This window comes from Ranitomeya variabilis, chromosome 8 (genome assembly GCF_051348905.1).
Source record: "Ranitomeya variabilis isolate aRanVar5 chromosome 8, aRanVar5.hap1, whole genome shotgun sequence".
Classification (NCBI taxonomy): domain Eukaryota; kingdom Metazoa; phylum Chordata; class Amphibia; order Anura; family Dendrobatidae; genus Ranitomeya; species Ranitomeya variabilis.
In genome coordinates, this window is record NC_135239.1 from 28,769,880 (window position 1) to 28,797,427 (window position 27,548).

General features: G+C 42.1%; 2 protein-coding genes across 2 annotated transcripts in view; one reads left to right on the forward strand and one right to left on the reverse strand.

The window, feature by feature from the left end:
* LOC143787351 (calcium-activated chloride channel regulator 1-like) overlaps positions 1 to 27,548 on the reverse strand; it is a 97,838-nt gene that overhangs the window by 35,297 nt on the left and 34,993 nt on the right. The window contains exon 2 of the mRNA XM_077276012.1: positions 36 to 170. Coding sequence (XP_077132127.1) covers positions 36 to 170 — 135 coding nt within the window. The remainder of the gene's footprint in view (positions 1 to 35; positions 171 to 27,548) is intronic.
* Positions 9,560 to 26,957, forward strand: LOC143787352 (cytochrome P450 4A6-like). Its single transcript, XM_077276014.1, has 12 exons — positions 9,560 to 9,954; positions 11,223 to 11,367; positions 12,398 to 12,442; positions 12,620 to 12,747; positions 12,831 to 12,955; positions 13,454 to 13,605; positions 14,336 to 14,442; positions 20,313 to 20,503; positions 20,988 to 21,121; positions 24,702 to 24,766; positions 26,269 to 26,351; positions 26,622 to 26,957. The coding sequence occupies exons 1-12, from the start codon at positions 9,763 to 9,765 to the stop codon at positions 26,809 to 26,811; spliced, it is 1,557 nt and encodes a 518-aa protein (XP_077132129.1). The 5' UTR covers positions 9,560 to 9,762; the 3' UTR covers positions 26,812 to 26,957.

The following is a 27,548-nucleotide window of genomic DNA, read 5'->3' on the forward strand; positions in this document are numbered from 1 at the left end:
ACATAGATTATAAACTTCTCTGTATACATTCTCACCTTCTCATACCGTTCTCTTGTACGGTTCTTATAACTCCGCGACCAAGTTTTAGGAATTAAGATCTTTGCACTTTTTATATAAAGCCTTTGTCTTGTAGCATTAAACAGTTCACGTGTAGCCTCTTTCACCATTTTCTTGGAAAAAGATAAGGAATTTGCATAAAAATTTGTTCTAATAAATAAAGCAAGCTGAAATGTAATAAGTTATAGCAAAGCTACAAAACAGAAGGGGGCTTCATCAGAGAAAAAAAAACCTTGAAGGAAGTACAGGTACTGGACTGCAGAGGTCGGGGGTAAAGTTGTTTTCTCTGATGAAGCCCCCTTTTGATTGTTTGTCCGGAGAAGAAAAGCTGATCACTGCCATGAGTCTTGTGTCCTGACAACAGAAAAGAATCCTTAAACTATGTCATGTGTGGGAGGGTTTAATCCATGTAGGGGGCTCAATCATAATTTTGCCTAAGAATATGGCCATGAATAAATAATGGGATCTAAACCTCCTCCAAGAGAAACTTGTCCCAAAGATCCAGGAACAGTGTGGTGTTGTGAATTCTGCTCTTGGGTTCCCTCCGGTGGTTGTTGATAGTAATGCAGTTGTCCCTGGGTTGCAATCCTGGGCAGGTGTCCCTGCTGATTGCAGCTCTGACTGGGATATTTAGGTGTGCAGGATTCATTAGCCCTTGCCAGTTGTCCATTGTTCTTGGAGGTTTTGCATCTCTGTCTGGTTCCTCCTGCCCTGCTGCCAAATCAACTAAGATAAGTGTCTGGTTTTGTTTCTGCAGCACACATGCTGTGTGCTTAACAATTTAGTACTATTCAATGTTTTTTCTTGTCCAGCTTAGGGTACCGTTACACTAAACGATTTACCAACGATCACGACCAGCGATACGACCTGGCCGTGATCGTTGGTAAGTCGTTGTGTGGTCGCTGGGGGGCTGTCACACAGACAGCTCTCCAGCGACCAACGATGCCAAAGTCCCCGGGTAACCATGGTAAACATCGGGTTACTAAGCGCAGGGCCGCGCTTAGTAACCCGATGTTTACCCTGGTTACCATCGTAAATGTAAAAAAAAACAAACAGTACATACTCACATTCCGGTGTCCGTCAGGTCCCTCGCCGTCTGCTTCCCGCACTGACTGTGAGCGCCGATGTTTACCCTGGTTACAAGCGAACGCATCGCTGGATCGGTGTCACACACACCGATCCAGCGATGACAGCGGGAGACCCAGCGACGAAAGAAAGTTCCAAACGATCTGCTACGACGTTCGATTCTCAGCGGGGTCCCTGATCACTGCTGTGTGTCAGACACAGATATCGTATGGATATCGCTGGAATGTCACGGATCGTACCGTCGTAGCGACCAAAGTGCCACTATGAGACGGTACCCTTAGACTGTGTTTGGATATTTCAATCAAGTTGAATTCTCAGGAGAAGCAGATATACATTCCATGTCTTTAGTTAGATGGTGGAATTTTTGTATTATCTGCTGTGGATATTTTTAGGGTTTTAATACTGACCGCTTAGTATTCTGTCCTATCCTTTCCTATTTAGCTAGCGTGGCCTCTTTTGCTAAATCCTGATTTCTGCCTGCGTGTGTCTTTCCTCTAATACTCACAGTCAATATTTGTGGGGGGCTGCCTATCCTTTGGGGTTCTGCTCTGAGGCAAGATAGAATTCCCATTTCCATCTATAGGGTATTTAGTCCTCCGGCTGTGTCGAGGTGTCTAGAATGTGTTAGGTACACCCCACGGCTACTTCTAGTTGCGGTGACAGTTTAGGGTTTGCGGTCAGTACAGGTTCCACCTACTCCTGAGAAAGTCTCATGTGGCTCCAAGGTCACCGGATCACGGTTTGGTGATGAACAGGGCTTTTCTAGCATGATGGGGACCATGTCACGAGGCAAAAGTGATAACTAAGTGGCTTGGTGAACAAAATATTGACATTTTGGGCCCATTGTCAGGAAACTTCCCAGATCTCAATCCCACTGAGAACCTGTGGTCAATCCTCAAAAAGCAGGAGGACAACCAAAATCACTAAAAATATGATGAACTTCAAGCACTGATTAGGTAAAAATGGGTGGACTGATCCTCAGTCAGGATTTTTCCCAGAAGCAGAAATCCATTTGCCAAGAGCTCGTAAATTTGGGTCAGTCTCAAAATTTTTGGCTTTGACCGTATAATATAGCAAACTCAAACAGGACCAGACATATCAGCGATGCAACCTGTGCAGCCACAAAGGGGCCCAAGAGGTAAAGGGGCCACTACCACCGCCAAAGCAGGTGGAATTGTGCATTATGAGGAGTTTTTGGACTGTATAGGGCCCGTATACTGTTCTTGCCCAGAGGCCCTCATTATCTGTCCCTGAACTCAAAGACACCTGATTTATACCAGAGTAGAATAGATTTGCTCTCACCTTTGATAGGACCACCACTTTAGAAGACCAATGTTGGGTGGCCTTCTTAAGAAGGTGTCAACAACGTTCCGTTTTACTCTAATTGTGTAATGACCTTACCTGAATTTTTTCTATGAGCACAACATCTTCGGGTACCTCTGGGTGTATGGCGATTACGATATCATCATATGCCCCAGCGTTACACTTCACCATAGAAGCTTCAGTTCTGAGGAAGAAGACTTGAAATCCCAGTAAAGCCAACACTCCCCATGTCGCCATCCTGTATAGAGTAACTTTAACCCAACTGTGTTTTTCCTTTATGGTGATATAGTGTTGTGTGATCGAAAAGTTTATAAGAACTTTACTGCTTTGTTTCTCAGATGATTGGGTGACATTACACTCGTGGGCAATCTCAGCTGAGTCAATAGCGTAATAATGCAACAGAAATAGAAAAGGAATTTTTCTGGGTGAAACTGGAATTTGCTGGTGTCAGAACAATAAAAAAAGTTTTGGGATATTGAGCTTTAGTAAAGTTTTGGAAATAAGTAATTAAGAGATTTAAAGGGTAGGTTGAGTTAGGGGTCCCTCATGGCAAAGTCAGAATGGGGCCTGTTTGTGCGCCTGAAGAGTCTTATTCAGGATCAGCTTTGCTTCTAATATGTAGAAATAAAGGGCAATGTTAATATGCCCACTGCCAATGGGTCTCACGCAGAATAGAAAGTCAGAGGATAAAACCGTAAAAGCTACCAGCCCTGTGGGCCCTATAGCAATAACAAAGAAAATTATGCCCAATTGTATCAACATGTTCACAATAGTACAGTATCCCCCTTTTTTTGTGGGGAAAGGGAAGTGACAAGCCTCAATACGAAATCTGCCTTTTAACCTTTACAATGCATTTTTGTGGAGTGTTTTCCCACAAATGACACATCCACAGGATAGCAAATTAATGTCTGATTGTTGGGGCCCCATTGTTAGGACCCTCATGATCATTAGAAGTCCTGAATAGTGGCATGGTGTTGCATGCACGTTGCCGCACCATTCAATGCCTATGGTATAGAGATGGCTGCATACATTACTTAGCTGGTTCCCTCAACCCCATAGGTAAGTGGAGCACTGGTGCGCATGCGCCAGCAGGTTAATCTCAGCTAGTCTAAGATTTTTTGTGAAATCCATATAAATAATGATCAGGTTTCAGATTTTACAATCTGAAGTCATTATGTCATTATTTTTTAGCCGTATGTTATAAAATATCACATTTACTTGGATTTTAAGAGGATTTGGGTTCAGGACAGGACTGTTCTTTTTATGCCCTCTGTTGACCTGATAGGATGCACTGTAAATTCTTGCTTTTTATGCAGTCTCTTCTGTATGCCTTTCGGTGGCAACGCCTTTTGCAAACTGTATTATGTGATCTATGAATCTGGGTGTGGGCACTATGTAGGTAAAGAGCAAAACACTGTACTGCCTAAAAACATATCTACTCAGAAAATGCATTATACAGTACTTTAACAAGAACCTGTCAGTACGATTTTGTAACGTAAAGACAAACTATGTAATGGTGCTGTAATACTGATTAAATTGACGCCTCTGGTGAACAAATGCACTTTATGGTTCTTCTTTAATCACCATTTGAAGTTTCCTGCTGATTAGATTTCGGTGCACAGGGGCCGGACTGTGCACTGGCTCTTCTCCTACTGGTTTTTGGTTCACCAGCCCCTCTGCTTGACTCCTCTATTTGAAGAGGAGGTTTCAAACACAAGAAGCAGGTCACTGAAAAAGCAGTGACCCTTTATTCAAAGGCTAGAGGCAGGCAGAGGAGCCAGGGATTCCCAGGCAGAGAAGAGAAGACCAAGTGCACAGTCCGGCCCCTGTGTACCGAAATCTAATTAACGGAAAACTTCAAATGGTGATTAAAGAAGAACCACAAAGTGTTTTTTTTGTTTTTTTATGGCTTTATTGTCAATGGGGTAAAAGGTCGATGAATTGAACTTACGGTATGTGTGTTTTTTTAAATTTTTTTAAATATTTTTTAAAACTTTTTTTATTTTTTCCTTTATTCAATAGTCCCCTTAGGAGACTTGAAGCTGTGACTGTCTGATATCCTGTGCGCACATAGCAGGCTATGTGTAGCAAAAATCTTGATTTCCTATTTCACAGAAGAATCGTGATGACAGGCGCAAGAGTCTTTTGTGGACCCCGTCTGTCATGACAATCCATCGGCGCCCCACAATCACGTGACGGGGCGTCAATGGGCGGGTTCTGTGATATATTTCCGGTTGACGCATGTTAAATGCCGCTGTCAGTCAAGCAGTGGGTGCATCTCGGATCCATCCATGGCTGTTAGAGACAGTTGATGGCTGATTAAATCAGTCATCAAGTGCGAGGAAAGATGGAGGCTCAAGCGCTAACACGACATGGAAACGACTGATGACATAAATATACATCCTTGGTCGTAAAGGGATCAAACTGCTGATTTGGGAGAGTAACTTCTTGTTACAGAAATTCCCCTTTATATAGCACCATAGCATGCATATATAACCCTATATGGTTAAAACATCATATTATCATAGAATGGCCACAAAATACTGCCCTTCAATAATAGCGCTAAGCTCTTTATAAACATGACAATGCTCGGGCACATGGTTTTTAAGTTTGCTGATGGGTCATGAATCGGGGAAAATATTTCTCTTTCACTCCCTCTGTTCCAGCGCTTCTGGATGAGTTCATGGAAGAATTCAGGAATGCCACAGCCCTTTTTTTCTAATGATTGGCGAGCGTCTCAGCTTTTGAGTTTTACGAAAACAAGTATTGGAGCAATGTACTGTTACTTACTCATTGTCTTTTGAGAGAGGATGAGGACTTTTCATGCCACCTAATGGAAGTGGCAATCCTAAAAGTCAATATCGACCCTGTAATGAGTCTTGCCACATGACTTAGGATAAAAGCCAAACCAGACACTATTTTCAGACTCATATTTCGGGTTGTTGGCCCCTCCTTAGTGCAAAGCAAGATGTCTGATTTGGCTGGATGAGAGGTCTCTGACGGGCATGTAATAGGTAACGTCTGTAGCAAATCAAGCCAAAAAGTTTCTCCTACCCATTTCTATAAGCAAGAAGGGGGGGGGGGGGGGGAAGGGAGTGGGAAAACCCACAAAAACGACCATAATGTCCACAAATATTAATAAAAATAATTAATCTTTATTAAATACAATAAAAGGGACAGGTGAGGACATGGTGCAACACTAAGTACAAAAACCTCTGCAGAAAGGCACGGCTGCACTCGGAGCGCACGGAGACAAGAAACCAAAACCAATCATACTGTAATGACATAATCACAAGCTCCTATTCTTTTTTCTTTTAATTTAACCAAGGTCCAAATGCAATGGGACATATGTTATAATAGACAAATCAATCTGCATATAAATAGCATGCACAATCCACACTATGTGCCAAAGTTATACAGCAATTGTTTGCTAGGACATGTGCAGCCCCATATCGCAGAGAACTAAGAGCTTGCTGCAAAAGAGATGTGAAAGCTAATTACGGTACCTCCAGTGAGATGTGATGATTTCCTGGATCCGCGCGCTCACCCCGACGCGCGTTTCGGAAGCACTCCTTCTTACTATGTGAGAAACTGACAACACATGAATTGCACATGGATACATGTGCTGTTCGTGAATTTCATGGACCCGTAGACCTATACGGGTGATTTTGAGCAGTGACTTGAATCAAAATAGGACATGTCATATACACATTCCACCAAAAAAATCTGAATATGTGAAAAGCCCCATAGACTATAAAGGGTACGTGTTCTGTTCTGTCTGTGAAAAACTGACGTCTGAATGAGGTCCTAATGTAAGTAGATAGATCAGTGAGAAGACATGCACAGTTAATACCTAACAGATTGGTTGCAAGCGAACATCGTCCCCTGCTGGTCAAAGACAATAGAGAAAGTGAAAGCAGAAATAATTGCATTAGTAGGAACTTAAGTGTGAAGCTCATATTCCCTCAGGGAAGAGATTGGAGCAGACACCAGGTCAGGTAATAGCTGTGATGCAGTTAGTAATTATAAAAGGCCCAGGAGGAAAGTGAAGGGGGAAAGTTGGCTCCGAAACCTGTAGCAGCACGGACATGCACTACAGCGAGCTGGCTTATAGCCGTCATTACAAGAGACCAGATCCGAGTAAAGGAGTCGAGAGATCAGATCCGAGTAAAGGAGTTGAGAAACCAGATCCAAGTATAGGAGCCATGAGACCAGATCCGAGTTAATGAGTTGAGAGACCAGATCCAAGTGAAGGAGTTGAGAGACCAGATCCAAGTATAGGAGCCAAGAGACCAGATCCGAGTACAGGTGCCGAGAGATCAGATCCGAGTAAAGTAGTCGAGAGACCACATCTGTGTAAAGGAGTCAAGAGACCAGATTCAAATAAAAGAGCTGAGAGACCAGATCCAGGTGAAGGACTTGAGAGACCAGATCCTGATAAAGGAGATGCGAAACCAGATCCGGGTAAAAGAGTTGAGAGACCAGATCTGACTAAAGGAGTCGAGAGACTAGATCCAAGTAAAGGAATCGAGAGACCAGATCCGAGTAAAGTAGTCGAGGGACTAGATCCGAGTACAGAAGCCAAGAGACCAGATCCGAATAAAGTAGTTGAGAGATTAGATCAGGGTAAAGAAGCCAAGAGACCAGACCCAGGTGAAGGAGTCAAGAGACCAGATCCAAGTAAATGAGTCGATAAATCAGATCCGAGTAGAGGAATCGAGAGACCAGATCCGGGTAAAGGAGCAGAGAGACCAGATCCGGGTAAAGGAGCAGAGAGACCAGACCCGGGTGAAGGGGTCAATAGACCAGATCTGTGTAAAGACTAGAGACTAGAGCTGGGAGAGCTGAACCAATTGAGCAGAACCAGTGATGCGATTCGGCTGCAGCAGAGGGAGGTTCATGTGAGCCATTGCTTCCAGTGTAGACGTACGATAATAAGTGGGGACAGGGGCCATGCCTCAGGGAATGAAGGCAGCCAGTGTGATGAGTGTACCGAGTAACTCACCAATCTGGCACTTGTAGCCTAGTGAGTAGTATTGTTGCTGCCTAGAGAATGACAATGATAATGGGTGCAGTAGTGACAGTGATGCCCTCTAGGTTGAGGTGTTAGGACTAAGGCTATGTGCACACGTCGAATGGTCCTCTGCGGATTTTTCCACGCGGAATTGATAAATCTGCAGGGCAAAAATGCTGCGTTTTTGATGCAGATTTATCGTGGATTTACCATGGTTTTTCTGCAGGTTTCACTGCGGTTTCACACCTGCGGTTTTCTATTGGAGTGGAATGTAAACCGCTGCATTTCCGCGCTGTTTTTTCCGCAGCATGGGCACAGCGTTTTCTGTTTCCCATAGGTTTACGTTGTAATGTAAATGGATCGCCCCCAGGCACAGGGCAATGGGGTACTCGGTACCGGGTCCCTCTGTCTCGGTTCTGGGGATGTCAAGGTGGCCCGACCCGGTCCGTGGCCCTGCGGAGGGGCACCCAATTAAAGGTGATAGTTTGTCAAGTGTTCGTGACGCCACCTGTGGTATTCGGTCAGGATGACCGACACTGCTGGTGGTCCACTGGGGTGATGGAATGGCAGCTAGATGGTATACCTTCCCACAGGTGAAGTATGTCCCCAGGGCTTCCCAAGATGTGTAGATGGTGATGGTGGGCGTTATAAGGCGCGATGAATAACGAGGACACAAAGGTTGCAGTCTCTTTACCTTTTACAGAAGACTTCAGCGTTCGCAGTCCAGAGTACCGCTCACAGAGCTAGCTGAGTCCGGCCGGTCCGAAGGCACATCCAGAGTTCCCTTAGCCAGGAAGAAATCAGTAGCCTTCCTACTAGCGCCTGTGTGTTGTAGAACCTCCCTGCTGAGCACCACGGGAAAGCCCTCACAACCTTTGTAGATGTTTCTGATGTTCTCTCTCTCTGTCCCCCAGGCCAGATGGTATGGCTAGGACAACCCGTATGACGGGGTAGGCCTGGAGTTAATTTATGGGGACCCTAGAGACGCCCCTCTCCCACAGTTGCCTCCATGTCTTCTTAGGTATTTAGGTTGGGCAGCCAACTTGGAATTGACTGTCCTGCCGTTGTTTAGAGTAATGCGTAGAGTCAGTACTCCCTCAGTGTTCCGGCCACCGGCTACGCGCCTCAAAAGGATGTTGTCAATCTCCGGGCATGACTCCCTCTGGTGTTATCTCCTTATTGCTAAGACTTCGGTTCTCACTCTCCACAATACACCTCGCTTCTTGTCCTTTCTTAGGATGCTGCCGCAAAGGGAGTGCAGGTGCAGCTCCGTAATGTTCTGTCTGTGCTAGGCTGCCACCCCTGACAGGTCCTCCCTGGGTCTCCCCAGTCAGCTTTCTGCCTAACTTCCTATCCAACCCCCAGTTTTACCCGTGTGTGAGGAGTGGCCTAATAGATAGGACCTTTTGCTCCCCCTGGTGGCCGGAGTGTGAAATGTAGTGTGTGACTGTGATACCTGGCAAGGCAAACTCCTTTAGTACCATCAGACGTACCATCACTCCCCCTAGTGGAGGAGCGACATTACTGCAACGACCAGGACTCTGGGGCGCTGCATAAACTCATGGGAAACTGCTGCGGACCCGCAGCTGTGGAAACGCTGCGGATCCGCAGCAAAATCCACAGCGTGTGCACATAGCCTAAGACGTCACTGACGATAGCTGTTATTTAATGTTATTAACAGAACTATAGTGTGTAAATAGCATTGTGTCAATAGCTTGTTCATCGGAATTACTGTATTTTTCTTGTAACATAACTTGTTTCATTTTCACTGCTTACGCTATCCACTGATATTGTGCCCAAGGCACCTGTTTCATTGTGTCAATCAGGGTTGGACTGGCCCACCAGGGAACCGGAGAATCCTCCGGTGGGCCCTGGCTTCTCCTTCAGGAGAGTTCATAGTGCAAACCTTGCATTTGCTATGGAGTTCTTCAGTGGGGGAGAAAGGTGAGCCCTCAGAATCAAATCCTCTGGTGGGCCCAATGTTCTTCAGTCTGACACTGGTGTCAATCGAATAAATAGTTGTTGGCTTAAGTACAACTGTCTCCTCATTGTCTGCGTTCTACCTGTTAACGCTAGTCTCAGTCTAACTTTCCATGCTTCACAATGTGTCTGTCTACGGCTCCTTCCCTCCCTCTGGCATGCTGCCCTCCTCCTCCTCCTCATCCTCCTACTCCTTTGTACAATGTCCTATGAACCTGCCTCATAAGAGCAGAATTTTCCGCTTGTTTGTTGCTGCAACATAATCCAGCTAAATCTAGCAGAGCTCAGGCTGTGTCTCGGCCATGTCAGCCCCTGTATTCTTTGGACTGCTCCCTATGAGTCCCTCTAATCTGTGGTCCTGGGCCGCCTGGTTCTGCCTCCTGTTTGTGTTGGTAAAAGGCTGGAGTCTGTATCTAAAATGGAGCCAGCTTGTTAAAGCTTTTAGCCCATTTGAGGGTCCCAAGCGTCACTGGTGGTATGGCAACACTCATGAGGTAAGAGGCGAGCAATGTGATTAACTTTGTGGAAGATTTTATAAAATATTACCATACCAATTACATAGCAATTCCATAAGCAAAGCTGCTTATTTTATGAGCAAAAGTGCAGCAAAATTCCATTAATCTGGAATCCAGAAAGTCTGATGGGAGGTTTCAGTGGATAATAATTTTGGCACCATCTGTAGCCTGCACTTCAACCCCTTAAGGACTGGGTGATTTTTCGTTTTTGCACCAATGGTTTTTTTCCTCCGTTTATTCCAAAAACCAGAACTTTTTTATATTTCTATTGACATAGCCAGGTCAGGGCTTGTTTGTTTTTTTTTTGCATGATAATCTGTAGTTTGTATGACACCATTCATTAGCCATATAATGTGCTGAAAATGGGAATGGAGTAAAAATGTTGAAAAAATGTAGTTTTGTCAGTGTTATTGGATTTTGATTTTCTGGGGTTCATTGACTGGCGTGGCAACATGATTCTCCAGGACAGTGTGATAACAGTGATACCAAATTTGTATAGTGCTTCTTTACATTTAAGTGGTTAAAAAACTGTTGAACTTTAATTAAAAAATTGGTTTGTGTTGCCATTTTTTGAGACTCATACCTTTTTTTTACTTTTCCATTGACGAAGCTGTACATTTTGGTAAGCATGGGAGTAGTTTAGCGCCAAGTGTCTGAGTGCAATTGGTCCATGTGAAGTATCTGGGGACAGTTATACCAAGGCTTGTTCCCCGTGGGAGTGACAGTGGTCTTCTCTATTGTGACAGCGGGCTGAAGGCTGGCAAAAAAGTGACAAATAGTCTGGGGTAATGCTGTGTATTGGATTACCGGGAGTAATGTGGAGAACAAGAGGTGAGAGGTGCCATGGTGCTGGGGTTCAGCGCGAACTGGGAAGGTCATCGGGGAGCAGACTGGGAATCCTTCCTCGAACACTTTTTCTTACAAGTTTGATATATGTTCAGTCGGATATACACATTTCCCCATTATTTCAGTTACCTTGTCCTTGATTTTGACTTTCTTGCCACAGTTCATTAGCCATCACATGTAAGTGCCCTTGGCCATTTTTTGGAGTTACCAACAAAATGAGAGCCCCCTACATACTGTATGCTGTCTTCTCTTCAAGATCAATGCTAGTCCCAGTTGGATATTTATGACATATCCTGACTGTAAATTCGGTGGCATGACTGACATGGAGACTGCACAAAGCATTGCTGTTTATTGTGACTGTCTCATTTATGACAACCTGTCTGTCTTTATCCCAACCATAGTTCCGTCAGGATGGCAATGACATGAAGATTATGGTTCGTTATGCCGAACAATACCAATACGCCTTTCCACTGTGGATGGGAAATTTCTTTGCAGTCCTGACGATATGCCACCCCGATTATGCAAAGGCTATAATGTCCAGACAAGGTGAGAGGATGCCTGCTGACCATCTGTCTTGTACTAAAGCTCCATTTCGGTATCCGTACATATCTCGTTGATAGATCATAACTTGCTAACTCGAGAAAACCCTTCTATATTCTCGGAAAGAAACATTATAGGCAAAGCTATGGGGCCTGCAGGATTGCTCGAGGGCACAAGTCACTTATGCTAGATGCCCAATATGTGGCATCATGCAGGCTCCTTATAAAAATGATTCCCTAGTATAAGCCGCAGGTTCCACCACACCTCGTGAAACTCAACACAACCAGCCATAGAGTCAACATTCGGTGAATTACTGGGCGAGTAGTGAGTTTATGAAAAGAGATGAGCGAATATGTTTGGAAAACGATTGCAAAATCCGAATTCGCCATATTCGTTATGATTTTATGTTTGATGATTGTTTCCAAACATATTCCCTCATCTCTACTCCCATTGAATCCAATGGAGGTCTTCTATGTTAAGCGACTATGGCAAATACGGTGATCGTAATCTGAACCGAATATTGAAATATTTGCTGATCTCTAATTATAAACTTCTCTGCCATGTGATTGTTGTAATGGTTGAGTCACTAAAAAAGTTCAAGGAGGATTACATAATTTACAAGTTATGGGTACAAGACTCTGTGATAGGGGCGTTGATCCAGGGAACTAATCTGGTTGCCGTATGTGGAGTCGAGAAGGAATTTTTCCTCTAATATGGGGCAATTTGCATTTGCCCTAATGGACATTATTTTTTTGTCCCTGGGAAATACCTTCAGGAGCTGGGAGCCCTCTTTGGGGTCAAAGGGCTGCACACGGTTTGGTCCACTTAGAGTTTGTTCACACAGATTTTTGTTTTTTTTTAATTTTGAGAGTAGAAACTGAATGGAAACTCTCCAAATCCTACTCAAATTCCTCAAGTACTCAGAGTTTCTGCTCAGTTTTCGATCAACAAACACAGCAAAAAGACTCAGTATGCACATACTCTTAAATGTTCTTTTCAGCTATACTCTCTTGAAATATATTCCCCTTTTTTACAGATCCTAAGGATAAATTTACCTATGGCTTTCTGACTCCGTGGATCGGTATGTAATCCTAGCACTAGTTGATGTGCCTTTAGACATTAGATGCTTGAAGGTGATTTCATTGAAATACAGTGATCAACTTTATGTCTATGGGCACCATCAAACACCTCCTTTCAAAAACTTAGACCACATCTTAAAGCCTCACAAGGCTCATTTTTAACTTTTGGCTTCACTCAGGGGAGGGACTGCTGGTGTTGTCAGGACAGAAGTGGTTTCAGCACCGCCGGCTGCTGACCCCGGGATTCCACTATGACGTACTGAAGCCGTATGTCAGTCTGATGTCCGACTGTGTCACCGTCATGCTGGTAACGATAGAAATAGGTATTTAACAAAGAACATAGTATTCCATTCTGTAACTCATTCCTGTTCATTTCTTATTTTTTTTTAGGACAAATGGGAGCGTCTTACTGCCAAAGACAGCCCAGTGGAGCTTTTCCATCATGTCAGCCTCATGACACTGGACAGCATCATGAAATGTGCCTTTAGCTATCACAGCAACTGCCAGATGGACAGGTTTGTCAAAACCCTGTAAAAAACCCTTTTTGGTAATAAGAATTTGCATTTGATAAAGAAAAGTTGTACAGAATTACAGAAACATAGGTGCTTTCATCAAATAACGGCACCACTTCTGTTCGCAAGGTGTGGACCAAATATCTTCCAAAAACAGCGAAACACCAAATTTAACCCATGGACAGATGGAAGAAATCAGCCATGTTTTTCTAATCCTGCAAAACTTCAGGAGCCCACTCCATATGAAGCAGTTTCTGCGGTCAATAACGAACCTAGCAACTAAGTGGTTAGACAGAGGAAGCAGGCTCCCTCAGTCACCCCATATTCCTCCGCAGCACGATCATGGGTTGTTGTATCACCTACTGTCCTAATGATTGTCGCGGCTCCTATTAAGTGCTCCCAAAATCTGACAGGCAATGAAATAGTCTTATGACTCCCTAAATATATTAGATTACCCTAAAATTGTGCACATTGATAACATTCCAATCTTTCATCTTATAGTGAGAGTGCTTACATCAAAGCTGTATATGAGTTATCATATCTGGCGGACCGCAGAGTCTTCTTTCTCCCGTATCATAATGATGTGATTTTTCATCTGAGCCCCCATGGATTCCGATCTCGCAGAGCCTTAAAGATAGTGCATGGACACACAGGTGAGTGTAACATCTAGATTCAGGATAACCCTCCATGCTTCCCCCAATCTGTTGCAAGGGAGTTAAAGTATAGCAAAAGCTGATTTAATGAGAAATTGCTTTTTATTTTAGTTTTAAACTATGCTCATAATTTTTATTTTTAATTATTTTATTATCCCACTTCATACATGTTGCCGAACGGTGGATGTTCTGGTCTTGACACCTTCAGCCATCGCTTAAAAAAAACAAACCCCCAAAACACTCTGAAACATGCAGCTCATTAGGCCTGAGAGTGCTTGGAGCGGAGCACAGGCTCAATAGAGAGTTTGTGATCCTGTACACGGCTCTGTCCATGCGCTCAGAGACTTTTTATTGAGCCCGTACATCGCTCCATGCAGGAGTTGAGTACAGTACTTTGGCTTGATGAGTTGTTTTAGAACTTTTTGTTTTTGAGCAATTGGTGGTGATCTCAGGACCTGAACCTTTACCGATTGACCGCAAGTGTACGTGTAAATATAATAATAAAAAAATAAAGATGATAAAGCACATAAAGTGAACCTTAGTTTATAGCTATGACCAATTAATTGGCACAATATGTGTTTGCATTAGTCATGAACTTTGAGTTGTAGCTAATTCTAACAAGCTGGACTTTGCCATAATTTCCAGATACAAATTAATATGATAGCCTTGATCTAATGATGACAGACTAGGGCAATAATCTCCATAAATTCTGTATGGTACTTAAATTTAGATAAAGTGATTCAAGAGAGAAAACTATCGCTAAAGCAAGATACAGAGCTGGAGAAGATCCAGAAGAAGAGGCACCTGGACTTCCTTGATATTCTGCTCTGTGCTAAGGTAGATTCTAGCACCCCATGTATTACCCAGACAGGAGAGATACTAAATAACAGCAGCTTGCACCCTCATTTGCTGTGTCCCTGTGTACTACATGACTGCCTTTTTATTTGAATGATTACTTGGTAATTTTTGGAAAGTTTTTAAAACCCTCCAGTGCTACGAAAATAAGTGCATGGCATACGAAAAAAGTGCACAAGGTTTCTGCTTACTGCAAGCCCTCTCCCAAAAGAGAAGGCCCCCCACATTCTCAACCCATGGAGCAAGAATTGATCATAAAGTTAGGAATTGATGGCCTCCCTTCACCCAACTTTAAGTAGAGCCCACCCTTCTCTAATCTTCCATCTTGGCTGCCACCCCAGTGTCCATCGGGACGTAAAGTCAAGATGCCATATACGATCTTGTACATTTCTTGGTAACCAGTGAGGTGGCCAGGGTGCTAGTCATGGCGAGGGGCTGCTGTTCTGGCACACCCGGGCACCCCGCAAAGAAAACACAATGTCCCATCAGTTGTGTGTTTTGTGAGAAATGCAAATGTGAGGTTGCACGGTTCCAGTTTCAGATGTTATCACACACTGATTACCGGAGTCCAAGTCCATCTTTAACAAATCAACTTTACTCAGCAAGTTCAGTTCAGTCACACTCTCCACATGTAGACACAATACCCACCCTTTAGGCATTTTATTGTAGCACAGAGTTAAAAAACAAACATGGAAAGCTTGATGCTTACATTTCAACTTTAAGACACATAGCTTGAAGGTTTAAAGACAATACAGTGGCATTGAGCTTAGCTGTACTTTTCCAGAAGTGACAATTTTGGTCAGGGCGTTGCTCTTACACTGTACAAGGTAGTCATCAAGCAGCAGTCCATAACTCCTCTATGTGTCTCGGACCACCTTTCGGCAGAGGCACCACCTTCAGCATATTTTCCTATTTTGACAGTTCAGAGTGGGTCTTAGCATAGTTGGCAATCACAGTAATGAATTTCAAGAACTCTCTTTACAGTCAGGTTAACCTTCAGACCACTGCCTTCACAAACTAATCGCTTGAGAAAGAACTTTAGCTGAAGCTGTATACATTTCCTAACTGACCCCCTAGCGCACTCTCACCCTACAGTTTGCTGGTTTGTTGAGGGAGGATCTGAAGTGACCCTTCACGGTTGACTCAGTGATTTCCAAATTGATCCACAGGGCGTTGCCGGCAACTGAGAATGACCAGACAGAGACATGTCTCTGTTTGGGGGGATCAACGTCAAATCCCTAATCCCGTTTATTGTGTCACACTTTTCATAATCTTAGCAAGTTATACTTCAACCAATAGTATAAAATCACACTTGCAACACTTGACCTATAAGAATACAGAAAAACCAGAAACTACATATATGGCCGTGACTACCTGGCATAGAAAAAAACATAACAGCCTGTATGTCAAGGTCTCGTAGAACAATACACCCTCAGTCTCATATCTTGTTCAGGTTGAAACAATCAAGGTCTCATAACAACTATGAACTTTAGCCTAGTAACAGAATTTATCTCAAAACAGCAAAATGGAGTCGAAAAGCACAACATGAAGCCCACTTTAATTTTGATCTTGGTTTAACCCTTCACAGGTTCACACTACTCAATAGCTTTTATTAGAAAAAAAAAACAAGAAAAAGAAGCTGAAAATGGAGTGCTTCTGAGGAAGGATATTAGATATGGTGAATGTGAGCAACCATTTTAAAACACAGTAGACCCCCCAAAAAAAGCCCGAACAAAAGGTCAGAAAAAAATGGGACAATGAAAAATTATTATGGTTAAATTACCTTTATTGATAGCGGTATATAGCACTACAAACACAAGAAGTGCCTGCACGAATAATAATAACATATAATTTATACAAATAGCAAGTAAAATTTAAAATATGGCACATATATTAAAGACCACCTCACCGGGTAAAAATGCTAAAAAAAATATTATGCTGAAAACTTATATGCAAGTATAGCAAAAATATAATTTAAGTTAATTATAGCAATAATATAATTTAATTTATCTAGGAAGGAACCATAGAGACCATCTACCATTTATGACAGCAATAATTATATATATATATATATATATATATATATATATATATATATATATATATATATATATACTCACCGGCCACTTTATTAGGTACACCATGCTAGTAACGGGTTGGACCCCCTTTTGCCTTCAGAACTGCCTCAATTCTTCATGGCATAGATTCAACAAGGTGCTGGAAGCATTCCTCAGAGATTTTGGTCCATATTGACATGATGGCATCGCACAGTTGCCGCAGATTTGTCGGCTGCACATCCCAAAGATGCTCCATACAAGGCAGGATGGATCCATGCTTTCATGTTGTTTACGCCAAATTCTGACCCTACCATCCGAATGTCGCAGCAGAAATCGAGACTCATCAGACCAAGCAACGTTTTTCCAATCTTCTACTGTCCAATTTCGATGAGCTTGTACAAATTGTAGCCTCAGTTTCCTGTTCTTAGCTGAAAGGAGTGGTACCCAGTGTGGTCTTCTGCTGCTGTAGCCCATCTGCCTCAAAGTTCGACGCACTGTGCGTTCAGAGATGCTCTTAGGCCTACCTTGGTCGTAACGGGTGGCGATTTGAGTCACTGTTGCCTTTCTATCAGCTCGAACCAGTCTGCCCATTCTCCTCTGACCTCTGGCATCAACAAGGCATTTCCGCCCACAGAACTGCCGCTCACTGGATTTTTTTTCTTTTTCGGACCATTCTCTGTAAACCCTAGAGATGGTTGTGCGTGAAAATCCCAGTAGATCAGCAGTTTCTGAAATACTCAGACCAGCCCTTCTGGCACCAACAACCATGCCACGTTCAAAGGCACTCAAATCACCTTTCTTCCCCATACTGATGCTCGGTTTGAACTGCAGGAGATTGTCTTGACCATGTCTACATGCCTAAATGCACTGAGTTGCCGCCATGTGATTGGCTGATTAGAAATTAAGTGTTAACAAGAAGTTGGACAGGTGTACCTAATAAAGTGGCCGGTGAGTGTATATAGCAGTATGAGTGGCTACAAAACTCAAACAAAAAATTTACTAAGGGAAAACAAAAATAGTCAACCAAACATATGTGAATCAAATAACAAACATATACAGTATATGGATATTCATTATAAAATTAATGAAAAAACAAACAAGAATAAAATACACTCAAAGGTGCCAGTGTAAGCCCCCTGACAAAGGACCAGTTCTGAAACGCGCGTCAGGGCGTGTGCTGCACTAGAGACTACAAGACACCCAGGTAATTGACTCCTTAGCCCACAGGACTCTGCCTTCATTGCAGCTATCACTCCAGTCACTTGTCTGACATGATCCATTGTGACCATTTCAATTAATCCTTTAACTCCACTCACTGCCATGTAGTCCATTGACTAAATTCACCTTCTAACTATATAAAACTTTTTGTTATTCATCTATTTTTCTCACCGTGCTCTCTGCAGCTTACACTGGCACCTTTGAGTATTTTTATGTTTTTTTTCACTAATTTTATAACTATTATCCATATACCGTATATATATATATATATATATATATATATATATATATATATATATACAGTGTATATATATATATATATATATATATATATATATATATATAATATATATATATATTTGTTATTTGGTCCACATATGTTTGGTTGACTATTTTTGTTTTTTCACCTAGTAAATTTTCTTTGTTTGATTTTTTTAGCCACTCATGCTGCTATATACGGTATATAATTATTTGTGCCATAAATGGTAGATGGTCTCTGTGGTTCCTTCCTCGAAAAATTTAATTACATTATTGCTATACTTGCATATAACTTTTCAGTTTTCATAATATATATTTTTTATTTTTACCTGGTGAGGCGGCCTTTAATCTAATATATGTCATATTTTAAATTTTACTTACTATTTGTATAAATTATGTTATTATTCGTGGGGGGCACTTATTGTGTTTGCAGTGCTATATAATGCTATCAATAAAAGTAATTTAACTATAATAATTTTCTATTTTGTCCTATTTTCTCTGACCTTTTGTTCGGGCTTTTTTCTTTGGGTCTGCACGATTTCCGAATGGTCTGCCATTCTTTCCTATACAGCAGATTTGTCACTCACCGTATATAAAATCTGACACATTTCCTTCTATCACTACTGGTAAACATTCATTGCTGTGGTCAGTACGTGTTTTTAAATTAATGTTACAACTCAATCAGCCTGCTGCTACCAGGTTCGGACATCCTTAATGAGGTGCTGTAATATGAGGCAGCTGAAAAACAAAAACAGGAGTGCCATCCTGAGACCAGATAGATCCTCACTGGGAAGTTAGGAGTTAAAGCACCACTTACTTGGTAGTGGGGAGGAAGATTCCTATCTATTGTCCATCCAGGTCAGCCTCTGATCCTGAATGAACAATGGAGGATGCAGTGAATGTGAAATGATGGGTGGAGATAATTACCAAACAAAGCAGGAAACTAACAGGGCTTATTAGATATAAAAAAAGACCTTTACAACACAATTAAAAGTCACTAAGGGTCAAATCTACACATTTTGGGTTTCCCCTTCATCGGGATATTAGTCCTGTTAGCAGAGGTGAAGCTCATGGGCCCAAATGCAAAAGCTCCCATGGGACTCCCAATTATTGCATAGTCTTTATTAGCATTGGTCTTTTTATATAGGCAAAAGAGACTTTGCAACCTTTGCACCTATTGTAGTTATTCCCTTTGCCGGTTTGGTAATTACTGCTGCCCATCGTTTAACATTGACTACATTGTCCATTACTCACAAAGGAAAGAGGCTTACCTGGATATAAGGGGGGATAGGAATTTTCCTATCTCCCTGCGAAGAACCTCACTGTGTCGGTCTATCGTGCTCTCTGACCTGTTCCCTCACCCAAACAAATAAATAAGGCAGCACTCTGTAGCGCCATAGCTTGCAAACATGAAATATGAAAATGTTATTGCATTACCACACTATAAATATGAAAAATTGAGAAAGCTTAGTGCATAAATTGGCCAATTTGTGTGTACCTGGAAGCCATGTTAAGGCGTTTCTCTTTTCCAGGTCCTAACACTTCCTTTCCTCTTTGAGAATAAATTCTTCATCTGTATGGGAACTTGTGAATCCTATCTTAGACTAAAATCTATATCTCTGTGGAGGGGTAGGGTCCTGGTGTAATTAAAAATGCCTGAGGCTAAGAGGCGGAGTGCTCAGTCAGAAGGCTAATGAATACAAATTTCCCCAAATTGACCATCACATCCAAACATAGACTAGGTGTGAACAGGTGCTTACCTAGAGTCACCAACTCATATACAATCAAATAAGGCAGCATACTGTAGCGCCAAAACTTGCAAACATGAAATATGAAAATTGTATTGCATTACCGCACTAGAAATATGAAAAATTGAGAAAGCTTAGCGCATAAATTGGCCAATTCATGTGTACCTGAAAGCCACGTTAAGGCGTTTCTTAATTCAATTTTCATATTTCATGTTTGCAAGCTATGGCGCTAGTGTGATGCCTTATTTTTTGGATTGTATATGAGTTGGTGACTCTAGGTTCAGCACCTGTTCACACCTAGTCTATGTTTGGATGTGACAGTCAGTTTTTGGAAATCTGTTCCCTCACCCAACTTGTGTACCCCCCACCTGCTCATAATGATCATTAGATTGATATCGATAACTTGTACCGCTGGGCTACTGGTACAAAGGTTGAAAACCTAGTTTGTATAGTAGCTCCAAAGTTTGTTATTGCAAGTGGACAACCTATTCTCCAGTCACCGGGGATACAGCATCTCTAATTCACTGTAGCCGGTTGAGCTTAAATACGTAACATGTATTATTATTATTAGGATGAAAATGGTCATGGTCTTCCTGATAAAGACCTGCGGGCAGAGGTGGACACTTTTATGTTTGAAGGGCATGATACAACAGCCAGTGGCATCTCCTGGATATTATACTGCATGGCTAAATACCCCGAGCACCAGGAGAAATGCCGTGAGGAGATCAGAGAGGTCTTGGGAGATCGGACCACAGTGGAGTGGTGAGAGTTTCTAATTTTCAGCACTTATGTACATGATTACTGTCATATATTATAACAGAGGAGGTCTGGGGGCTGGCATGTTTTCTCTATATGTTCCCCTCTCCCATTCCTTGTGTTCTATAGTGCAGCTCTGCTTGTTCTCATGAGCTGTATTCATGAAGCCCACCCACTATTTAACAGGTTAAAGGCCAAGTTCTATGTAAAATAACCCTGTGGCATTTGTACTATACATCCCATAAAGCTGGACAGATCTCTTACCAGTACCATCTTTCTCCAGATGTCCCATGCACCCCATCAGGCTGCCTCTATGGTACATACACCCTTGTTTTTTTGGAATTGCCTGAAAATTGAAGAAATATTATGATGAATCCTTAGTAAACTTTGTTCAACCATATGGCCTAAATCTTTTTCAACCTGTTTCCTTATCCTGTAAAGCTGTCTGTATGCCTGAAGGTTATGTTTTATCGTTAATTCTGCATTCCAGGGAAGACCTGGGAAAGCTGCAATACACCACCATGTGCATTAAGGAAAGCATACGTCTCTTTCCTCCTGTACCGGAAATTGTTCGCGAACTTAAAGAACCAATCACGTTCTTTGATGGACGGAGCCTGCCCAAAGGTGGGTGACATCATAAAAAAGTGACTCTATCTACATTTAAAAACTTACAACTCATCTATCTATGATCTATCATCAATCTATCTATCTATTATCTATCTGTCTACACCATGTTCCAAATTATTAAGCAAATTATATTTTTCTTGGATTTTCCTAAATGGTTGGTGCAAATGACAGTCAGTCTAATAAAAGTCGTCACCCGTTAGATTATGCATCGAATTTTATTGAAGAAACCTCCCAATGATAACAGTATAATCTCCAAAATGAATAAAACCTCACAACGCACTGTTCCAGATTATTACGCACAGTAGAATTTCTAAACATTTGATCTGTTTTAAAGAACTGAAAATGCTCATTTGTGGAATTTGCAGCATTAGGAGGTCACATTCACTGAGCAAAAAAGCTATTTAACTCCAAAACATCCTAACAGGCCAAGTTACATGTTACCATAGGACCCTTCTTTGATATCACCTTCACAATTCTTGCATCCATTGAACTTGTGAGTTTATGGAGAGTTTCTGCTTGTATTTCTTCCCTCCCAGAGCTGCTGTTTTGATGTGAACTGCCTCCCACCCTCATAGATCTTTTGCTTGATGATACTCCAAAGGTTCTCTATAGGGTTGAGGTCAGGGGAAGATGGTGGCCACACCATGAGTTTATCTCCATTTATGCCCATAGCAGCCAATGACTCAGAGGGATTCTTTGCAGCATGAGATGGGGCATTGTCAGCATGAAGATGATTTTGCTCCTGAAGGCACGTTTCTGCTTTTTATACCATGGAGGAAAGTTGTCAGTCAAAACTCTATATACTTTGCAGAGGTCATTTTCACACCTTCAGGAACCTTAAAGGGCCCTACCAGCTGTTTCCCCATGATTCCGGCCCAAAACATGACTCCTCTGAGTCGCCCGTCAGGGCAGTGGGGTACTTGGTACCGGGTCCATTACTTAAAGGGATGTGTCACGGCGGCGGCAACCCGGTCCGTGGCCCTGGGCGCCCATGTTAAAGGGATAGTCTTTAAAGGGATTTGTAAAATAAATAAATGTTCGTGACGCCACCTGTTATTCGGTCAGGGATGACCGACGCTGATTTAAGGGGACCACTGGGGTGATGTTATGGCAGCTGGGATGGTGTAGCTTCCCAGAGGTGAAGCTGGGTCCCCAGGGCTCCAGGAGTAGTAGATGAAGGTGAGTGGTGCGATAAAGAACGGAGGACATAGGTTTGCAGTCTCTTTACTTGGTTTACTGATGGCAGCAGGCAGCCCCAGTCCAGGGCACCAGATCACAGGTACAGGAAGGGTCCGGCCTGCTTGGAAGCGAGTTCAGAGTCCCCTTTAACCAGGTGGATTTAAAAACCTTCCTTTTAGTATGGTGGTATTGTAGTCCCTTACTGCCTAAGGCTTCTGGCAAGGTCCTCTCAGTTCTCTCTGTCCCCCTTTAGGTAGGACTCAAACCCATATGACAGGTGACTCGACCCTTTTTACAGGGTCTTTATCACGACCCAGGCTCTATGTGTCACTGTGTCTCCTGGGCATTAGGGCGGACAAGTTACATGTAGTCTAGTTGTCCTACCGATTTCTGCTGTGCCTCCTAGAGTATGACACAACCTCGATCTTCTGGTTACCGGTATCTGCACTCTGTAGGGAGGTAGCCCAGTTGCTGCTATTCTCCCTTGTTGTCACTCTCCTGTGCTTCGCTCTCTGGCACGTTTGCTACAAGCTTTTCTTCCTTCTGTATCGCGCTATCGAGGAGCTGCAGCATTTCAGGCTACATGGCCCCTCACTCGTCCCTCTGCCTCAGACTGCTCCCTTCTGCTGTCTCGCACCAACTGTCTAAATCTTCCTAACTGCCTAGCAACTGCCTATCAACTAACTTCTCCTCCCGACAAAAAAGAGAGCAGCTCCCCTGAAGTCAGGTGTAGAGCTCCCCCCTCTGGCCTGGAGCCAAAACGGTGTTGCATGTGTTAATTACCTGTTAAGAGGAATCTTCCATCACTTCCAAATGTGACATCACTCTCCCCATGAGGAAAGCAATGCCACTGTGACAACCAGGACCCTGGGGCATCACACCTCCACCTCCTTGCTGAAGTCGCAGCCTTGTTGGGACATGGTGGCCATCCACCAACCATCCACTACTCCATGCATCTGGACCATCCACAGTTGCTCGACACTCATCAGTAAACAAGACTGTTTGGAAATTAGTCTTCATGTATGTCTGGGCCCACTGCAACTGTTTCTGCTTGTGAACACTGTTTAGGGGTGGCCGAATAGTAGGTTTATGCACCACGGCAAGCCTTTGAAGGATCCTACACCTTGAGGTTCGAGGGACTCCAGAGGCACCAGCAGCTTCAAATATCTGTTTGCTGGTTTGTAATGGCTTTTTAGCAGCTGCTCTCTTAATCCAATAAACTTGCCTGGCAGAAACCTTCCTCATTCTGCCTTTATCAGCACGAACACGTCTGTGCTCAGATTCAGCCACAAATCTATTAACAGTGCAATGATCACGCTTAAGATTTCGGGAAATATCTAATGTTTTCATCCCTTGACCAAGGCATTGCACTATTTGATGCTTTTCGGCAGCAGAGAGATCCTTTTTCTTTCCCATGTTACTTGTAAACTGTGGCCTGCTTAATAATGTGGAACATCATTTTTACGTAGTTTTCCTTTAATTAGAATCACCTGAAAAACTAATTATCACATGTGTTTAAGACTGATTTCAGTGATCCATTGAGCCCTGAGACACAATACCATCCATGAGTCTATTTGAAAAACAAAACAATTAAATCTTTATGACACTTAAATCCAATTTGCATAATGATTTGGAACACAGTGTATCTATCATCTATCTATTATCTATCTATCTATCTATCTATCTATCTATCTATCTATCTATCATCTATCTATCTATCATCTATGTATCTATCTATCTATCTATCTATCTATCTATCTATCTATCTATCTATCTATTATCTATCTAGTTAGAAAAAAATGGAACAGAATTTGTAATGAATGGGTGCAGAGCCTCCCAGCAATTAATCCATATACTTGCCAATAATCAAAAAATGAAGAATGGAAAGCAGCACTCCAAAATTTTTCAAAATAAAGGTGGGCTTTATTGGGTCCACATGGCATGGACCCAATAAAGTCCACCTTTATTTTGAAAATTTTGGAGTGCTGCTTTTCATTCTTCTTCTTTTTTAATCTATCTATCTATCTATCTATCTATCTATCTATCTATCTATCTATCTATCTATCTATCTATCTTTCATCTACCTATCTATCTATCTATTTATTATCTATCATCTATGGTATTTATCTATTAACTCTCTATTATCTATCTACCTATCTATCATTATCTATCTATTTATCTATCTATTATCTAGCATCTATCTATCTATCTATCTATCTATCTATCTATCTATCTAGCTATCTATCTGTTATCTATCATCTATCTATCTATCACCTACCTATCTATTATCTATCTAATATCTATCTATTATTTATTTATCGATTATCTATTATCTATCTATTATCTATGTGTTATGCTTTGTTTTTATATGAAGAATTTCTGTGCCTTCTTTCTACAGGTACCATTGTTGTCATCTCGATATATACTATAAACCGGTGCCCCAGTATCTGGGAAGATCCAGAGGTAATACTATAAATGTATAATGTTCCCATCCATTTCCTATAATTCCGTTCTGCTTTATTAAACAGGACCTGGCATGTATAAGTATCCTGTATCTAAGCCAAATGTCACAGTCCGTGCCCCAATAATGGGACAGGTGTTACATGGAATGGTGATAGTCACTGTGTCTGGACATGATGTGTGTAATTCCCCACAGTCCTGTGGAATTGTTATAAGATGCTTAAAGGGGTTTTCCAGGACTTTTTTTTTGCTGACTTATTCTTAGGCTAGGTCAACAATATAAGATCATGGCTGCACCGATCCGTTGTTATCTGCATGTAGTGGACACTGCTGGGTACTGCAGATCAGCTCCTATTGAAAAAAGTTCTTGGCAGTGACCACTACATTCGGTACGGAGCTGTGCGGTTCCATACTGTATACATCTATATTCCGGGGGGGGGGGGGGGGGATGATAAGAACTGATTGATGGGTGTACCTGGTCTCGAACCTCAACTGATCTTATTTAATTGACTTATCATGAGGAAAGCTCATCAATATAAAAGTAGTGAACAACCCGATTAAAATTCACTAACATTGTCTGGCCCTAGACTGCAGCTTCCCATTATTTTCTTCATCACATTCAAGCTACTGATATCAAGTTTTCCTTAAGGGTATAGCTCCACGTTCAGGATTGCATCAGGATTTGGTCAGGATTTTCCATCAGTATTTGTAAGCCAAAACCAGGAGTGGGTGATAAATACAGAAGTGGTGCATATGTTTCTATTATACTTTTCCTCTGATTGTTCCACTCCTGGTTTTGGCTTACAAATACTGATGGAAAATCCTGACCAAATCCTGATGCAATCCTGAACGTGGAGCTATACCCTTATATGTTACAATTTGTTCAATGCCAACTGTAAACCCAGAGAGAATCGATTGCCTTAAAAGCCGTCCCTGAATTATTACCATAAGGCCACGTTCACACGTTCAGTATTTGGTCAGTATTTTACATCAGTATTTATAAGTCAAAGCCAGGAGTGGGTGAAAAATACAGAAGTGGTGACTTGTGGTCTACTGATTCTTCCCCGATAGATAATGTTGAGGGAAAGAAGGATCCAGCATGTTCCGAACTTTTTGTGCTCTGTTGTAGCTATATACAGTAGCTGCAGAGATCACTGGGGAGAGGTGGGCGTAATCTTTTCTCCCCTGTATGATACTGCCTGCTTCTGATTGGTCAACTTCATGCAGGGGAAGAAGTGCACACCCACAGGGACAAATCGAATGCCCATTTGAACTATAAGATGCATTATAACCTAAATTTTATGAGAAAATATCCCCACAATGGAGTGTACGAATTAAAAATAAAACATATGTTTTACTCAGCTCTGCAGTCACTATTCCATAATGTGGCCAGTTTAACATGCTGAAACTGGTGAAAGGTCATCTTCAAGAGTTCCATGTTACTAACTTGCCCTGAACGGATGATATGCGCTGGTGTTCACAATACTTATACTGTGTCTCTTTAGGTGTTTGATCCCCTGAGGTTCTCTCCAGAAAATTCGGCGTCGAGACACTCTCATGCTTTCCTGCCTTTCTCTGCAGGATCAAGGTAATACGAGAAGGCTAGATAAAAATAGGTGCCTCCATAAAGAAAAAAACACTTGCATGTTAATGAATTCTTGTTCAGGGGGATTGTATACTGTACATTATCTCTTCTGCTAAGCATCGTTGACCCAAAAGGAATGAATGTCTGTGTCATAGCATTGCCAACCCCCCCCACACGTGTTGTGTTGTACCCTGATAGGTCCTCACTGTTTTCCTGTATCATACATTGTATTACATGTATATGTGCCTTACAATTTTATATTCTCTCTCCCAGAAACTGCATTGGACAGAATTTTGCAATGAATGAAATGAAAGTTGCCACTGCTTTGACCTTACAGAGGTTTGAGTTACTTCCGGACCCTAAGAGCGAACCATTGCAACAATCCCAATTAATTTTACGCTCCATGAATGGAATACACATCTATCTGAAGAAGATAAACTGTGACAAGACAAAAAATATCTAATGTTTTATACATTTCTTCATATCATTATATCATTTTTTTTATAATTATTTTTAATTTAGAAATTTTCAAGGATAAATTTATAGTAAACTTCACCGTATGAGGTGGAAGAATGAGTATGAATATTAAATATCCTACTGAGCTACTAATCCTCTGCGTACACCTAAGGCCTCTTTCACACTGGTCGGGTCCGTCGCTAAGCGTCGATGCGCCGTACCGACGCACGTTGTGAAAATTTGGCACAACATGGGCGGGGGATGCAGTTTTTCAATGCATCCGCTGCCCATTGTAAAGTCCCGGGGAGGGGGGGACGGAGTTCCGGCTGCGCATGCACAGTAGGAAATGGCAGACCCGACGTACGAAAAAACATAGTAACATAGTAACATAGTTATTAAGGTTGAAGGAAGACTTTAAGTCCATCTAGTTCAACCCATAACCTAACATGCCCTAACATGTTGATCCAGAGGGAGGCAAAAAAAGCCATGTGGCAAAGAGTAAGCTCCACATTGCGGAAAAAAAATTCATTCCCGACCCCACATATGGCAATCAGACTAGTTCCCTGGATCAACGCCCTATCAAGGAATCTAGTGTATATACCCTGTAACATTAATAATAATGATAAGAAATAATTTAAGAAAGAATAGAGGTACAGAGAGGAACATCAAGTGCATGTATACTAATGCCAGAAGCCTCGCCAACAAAATGGATGAATTAGAACTAATGTTGTTGGAGCATAATTA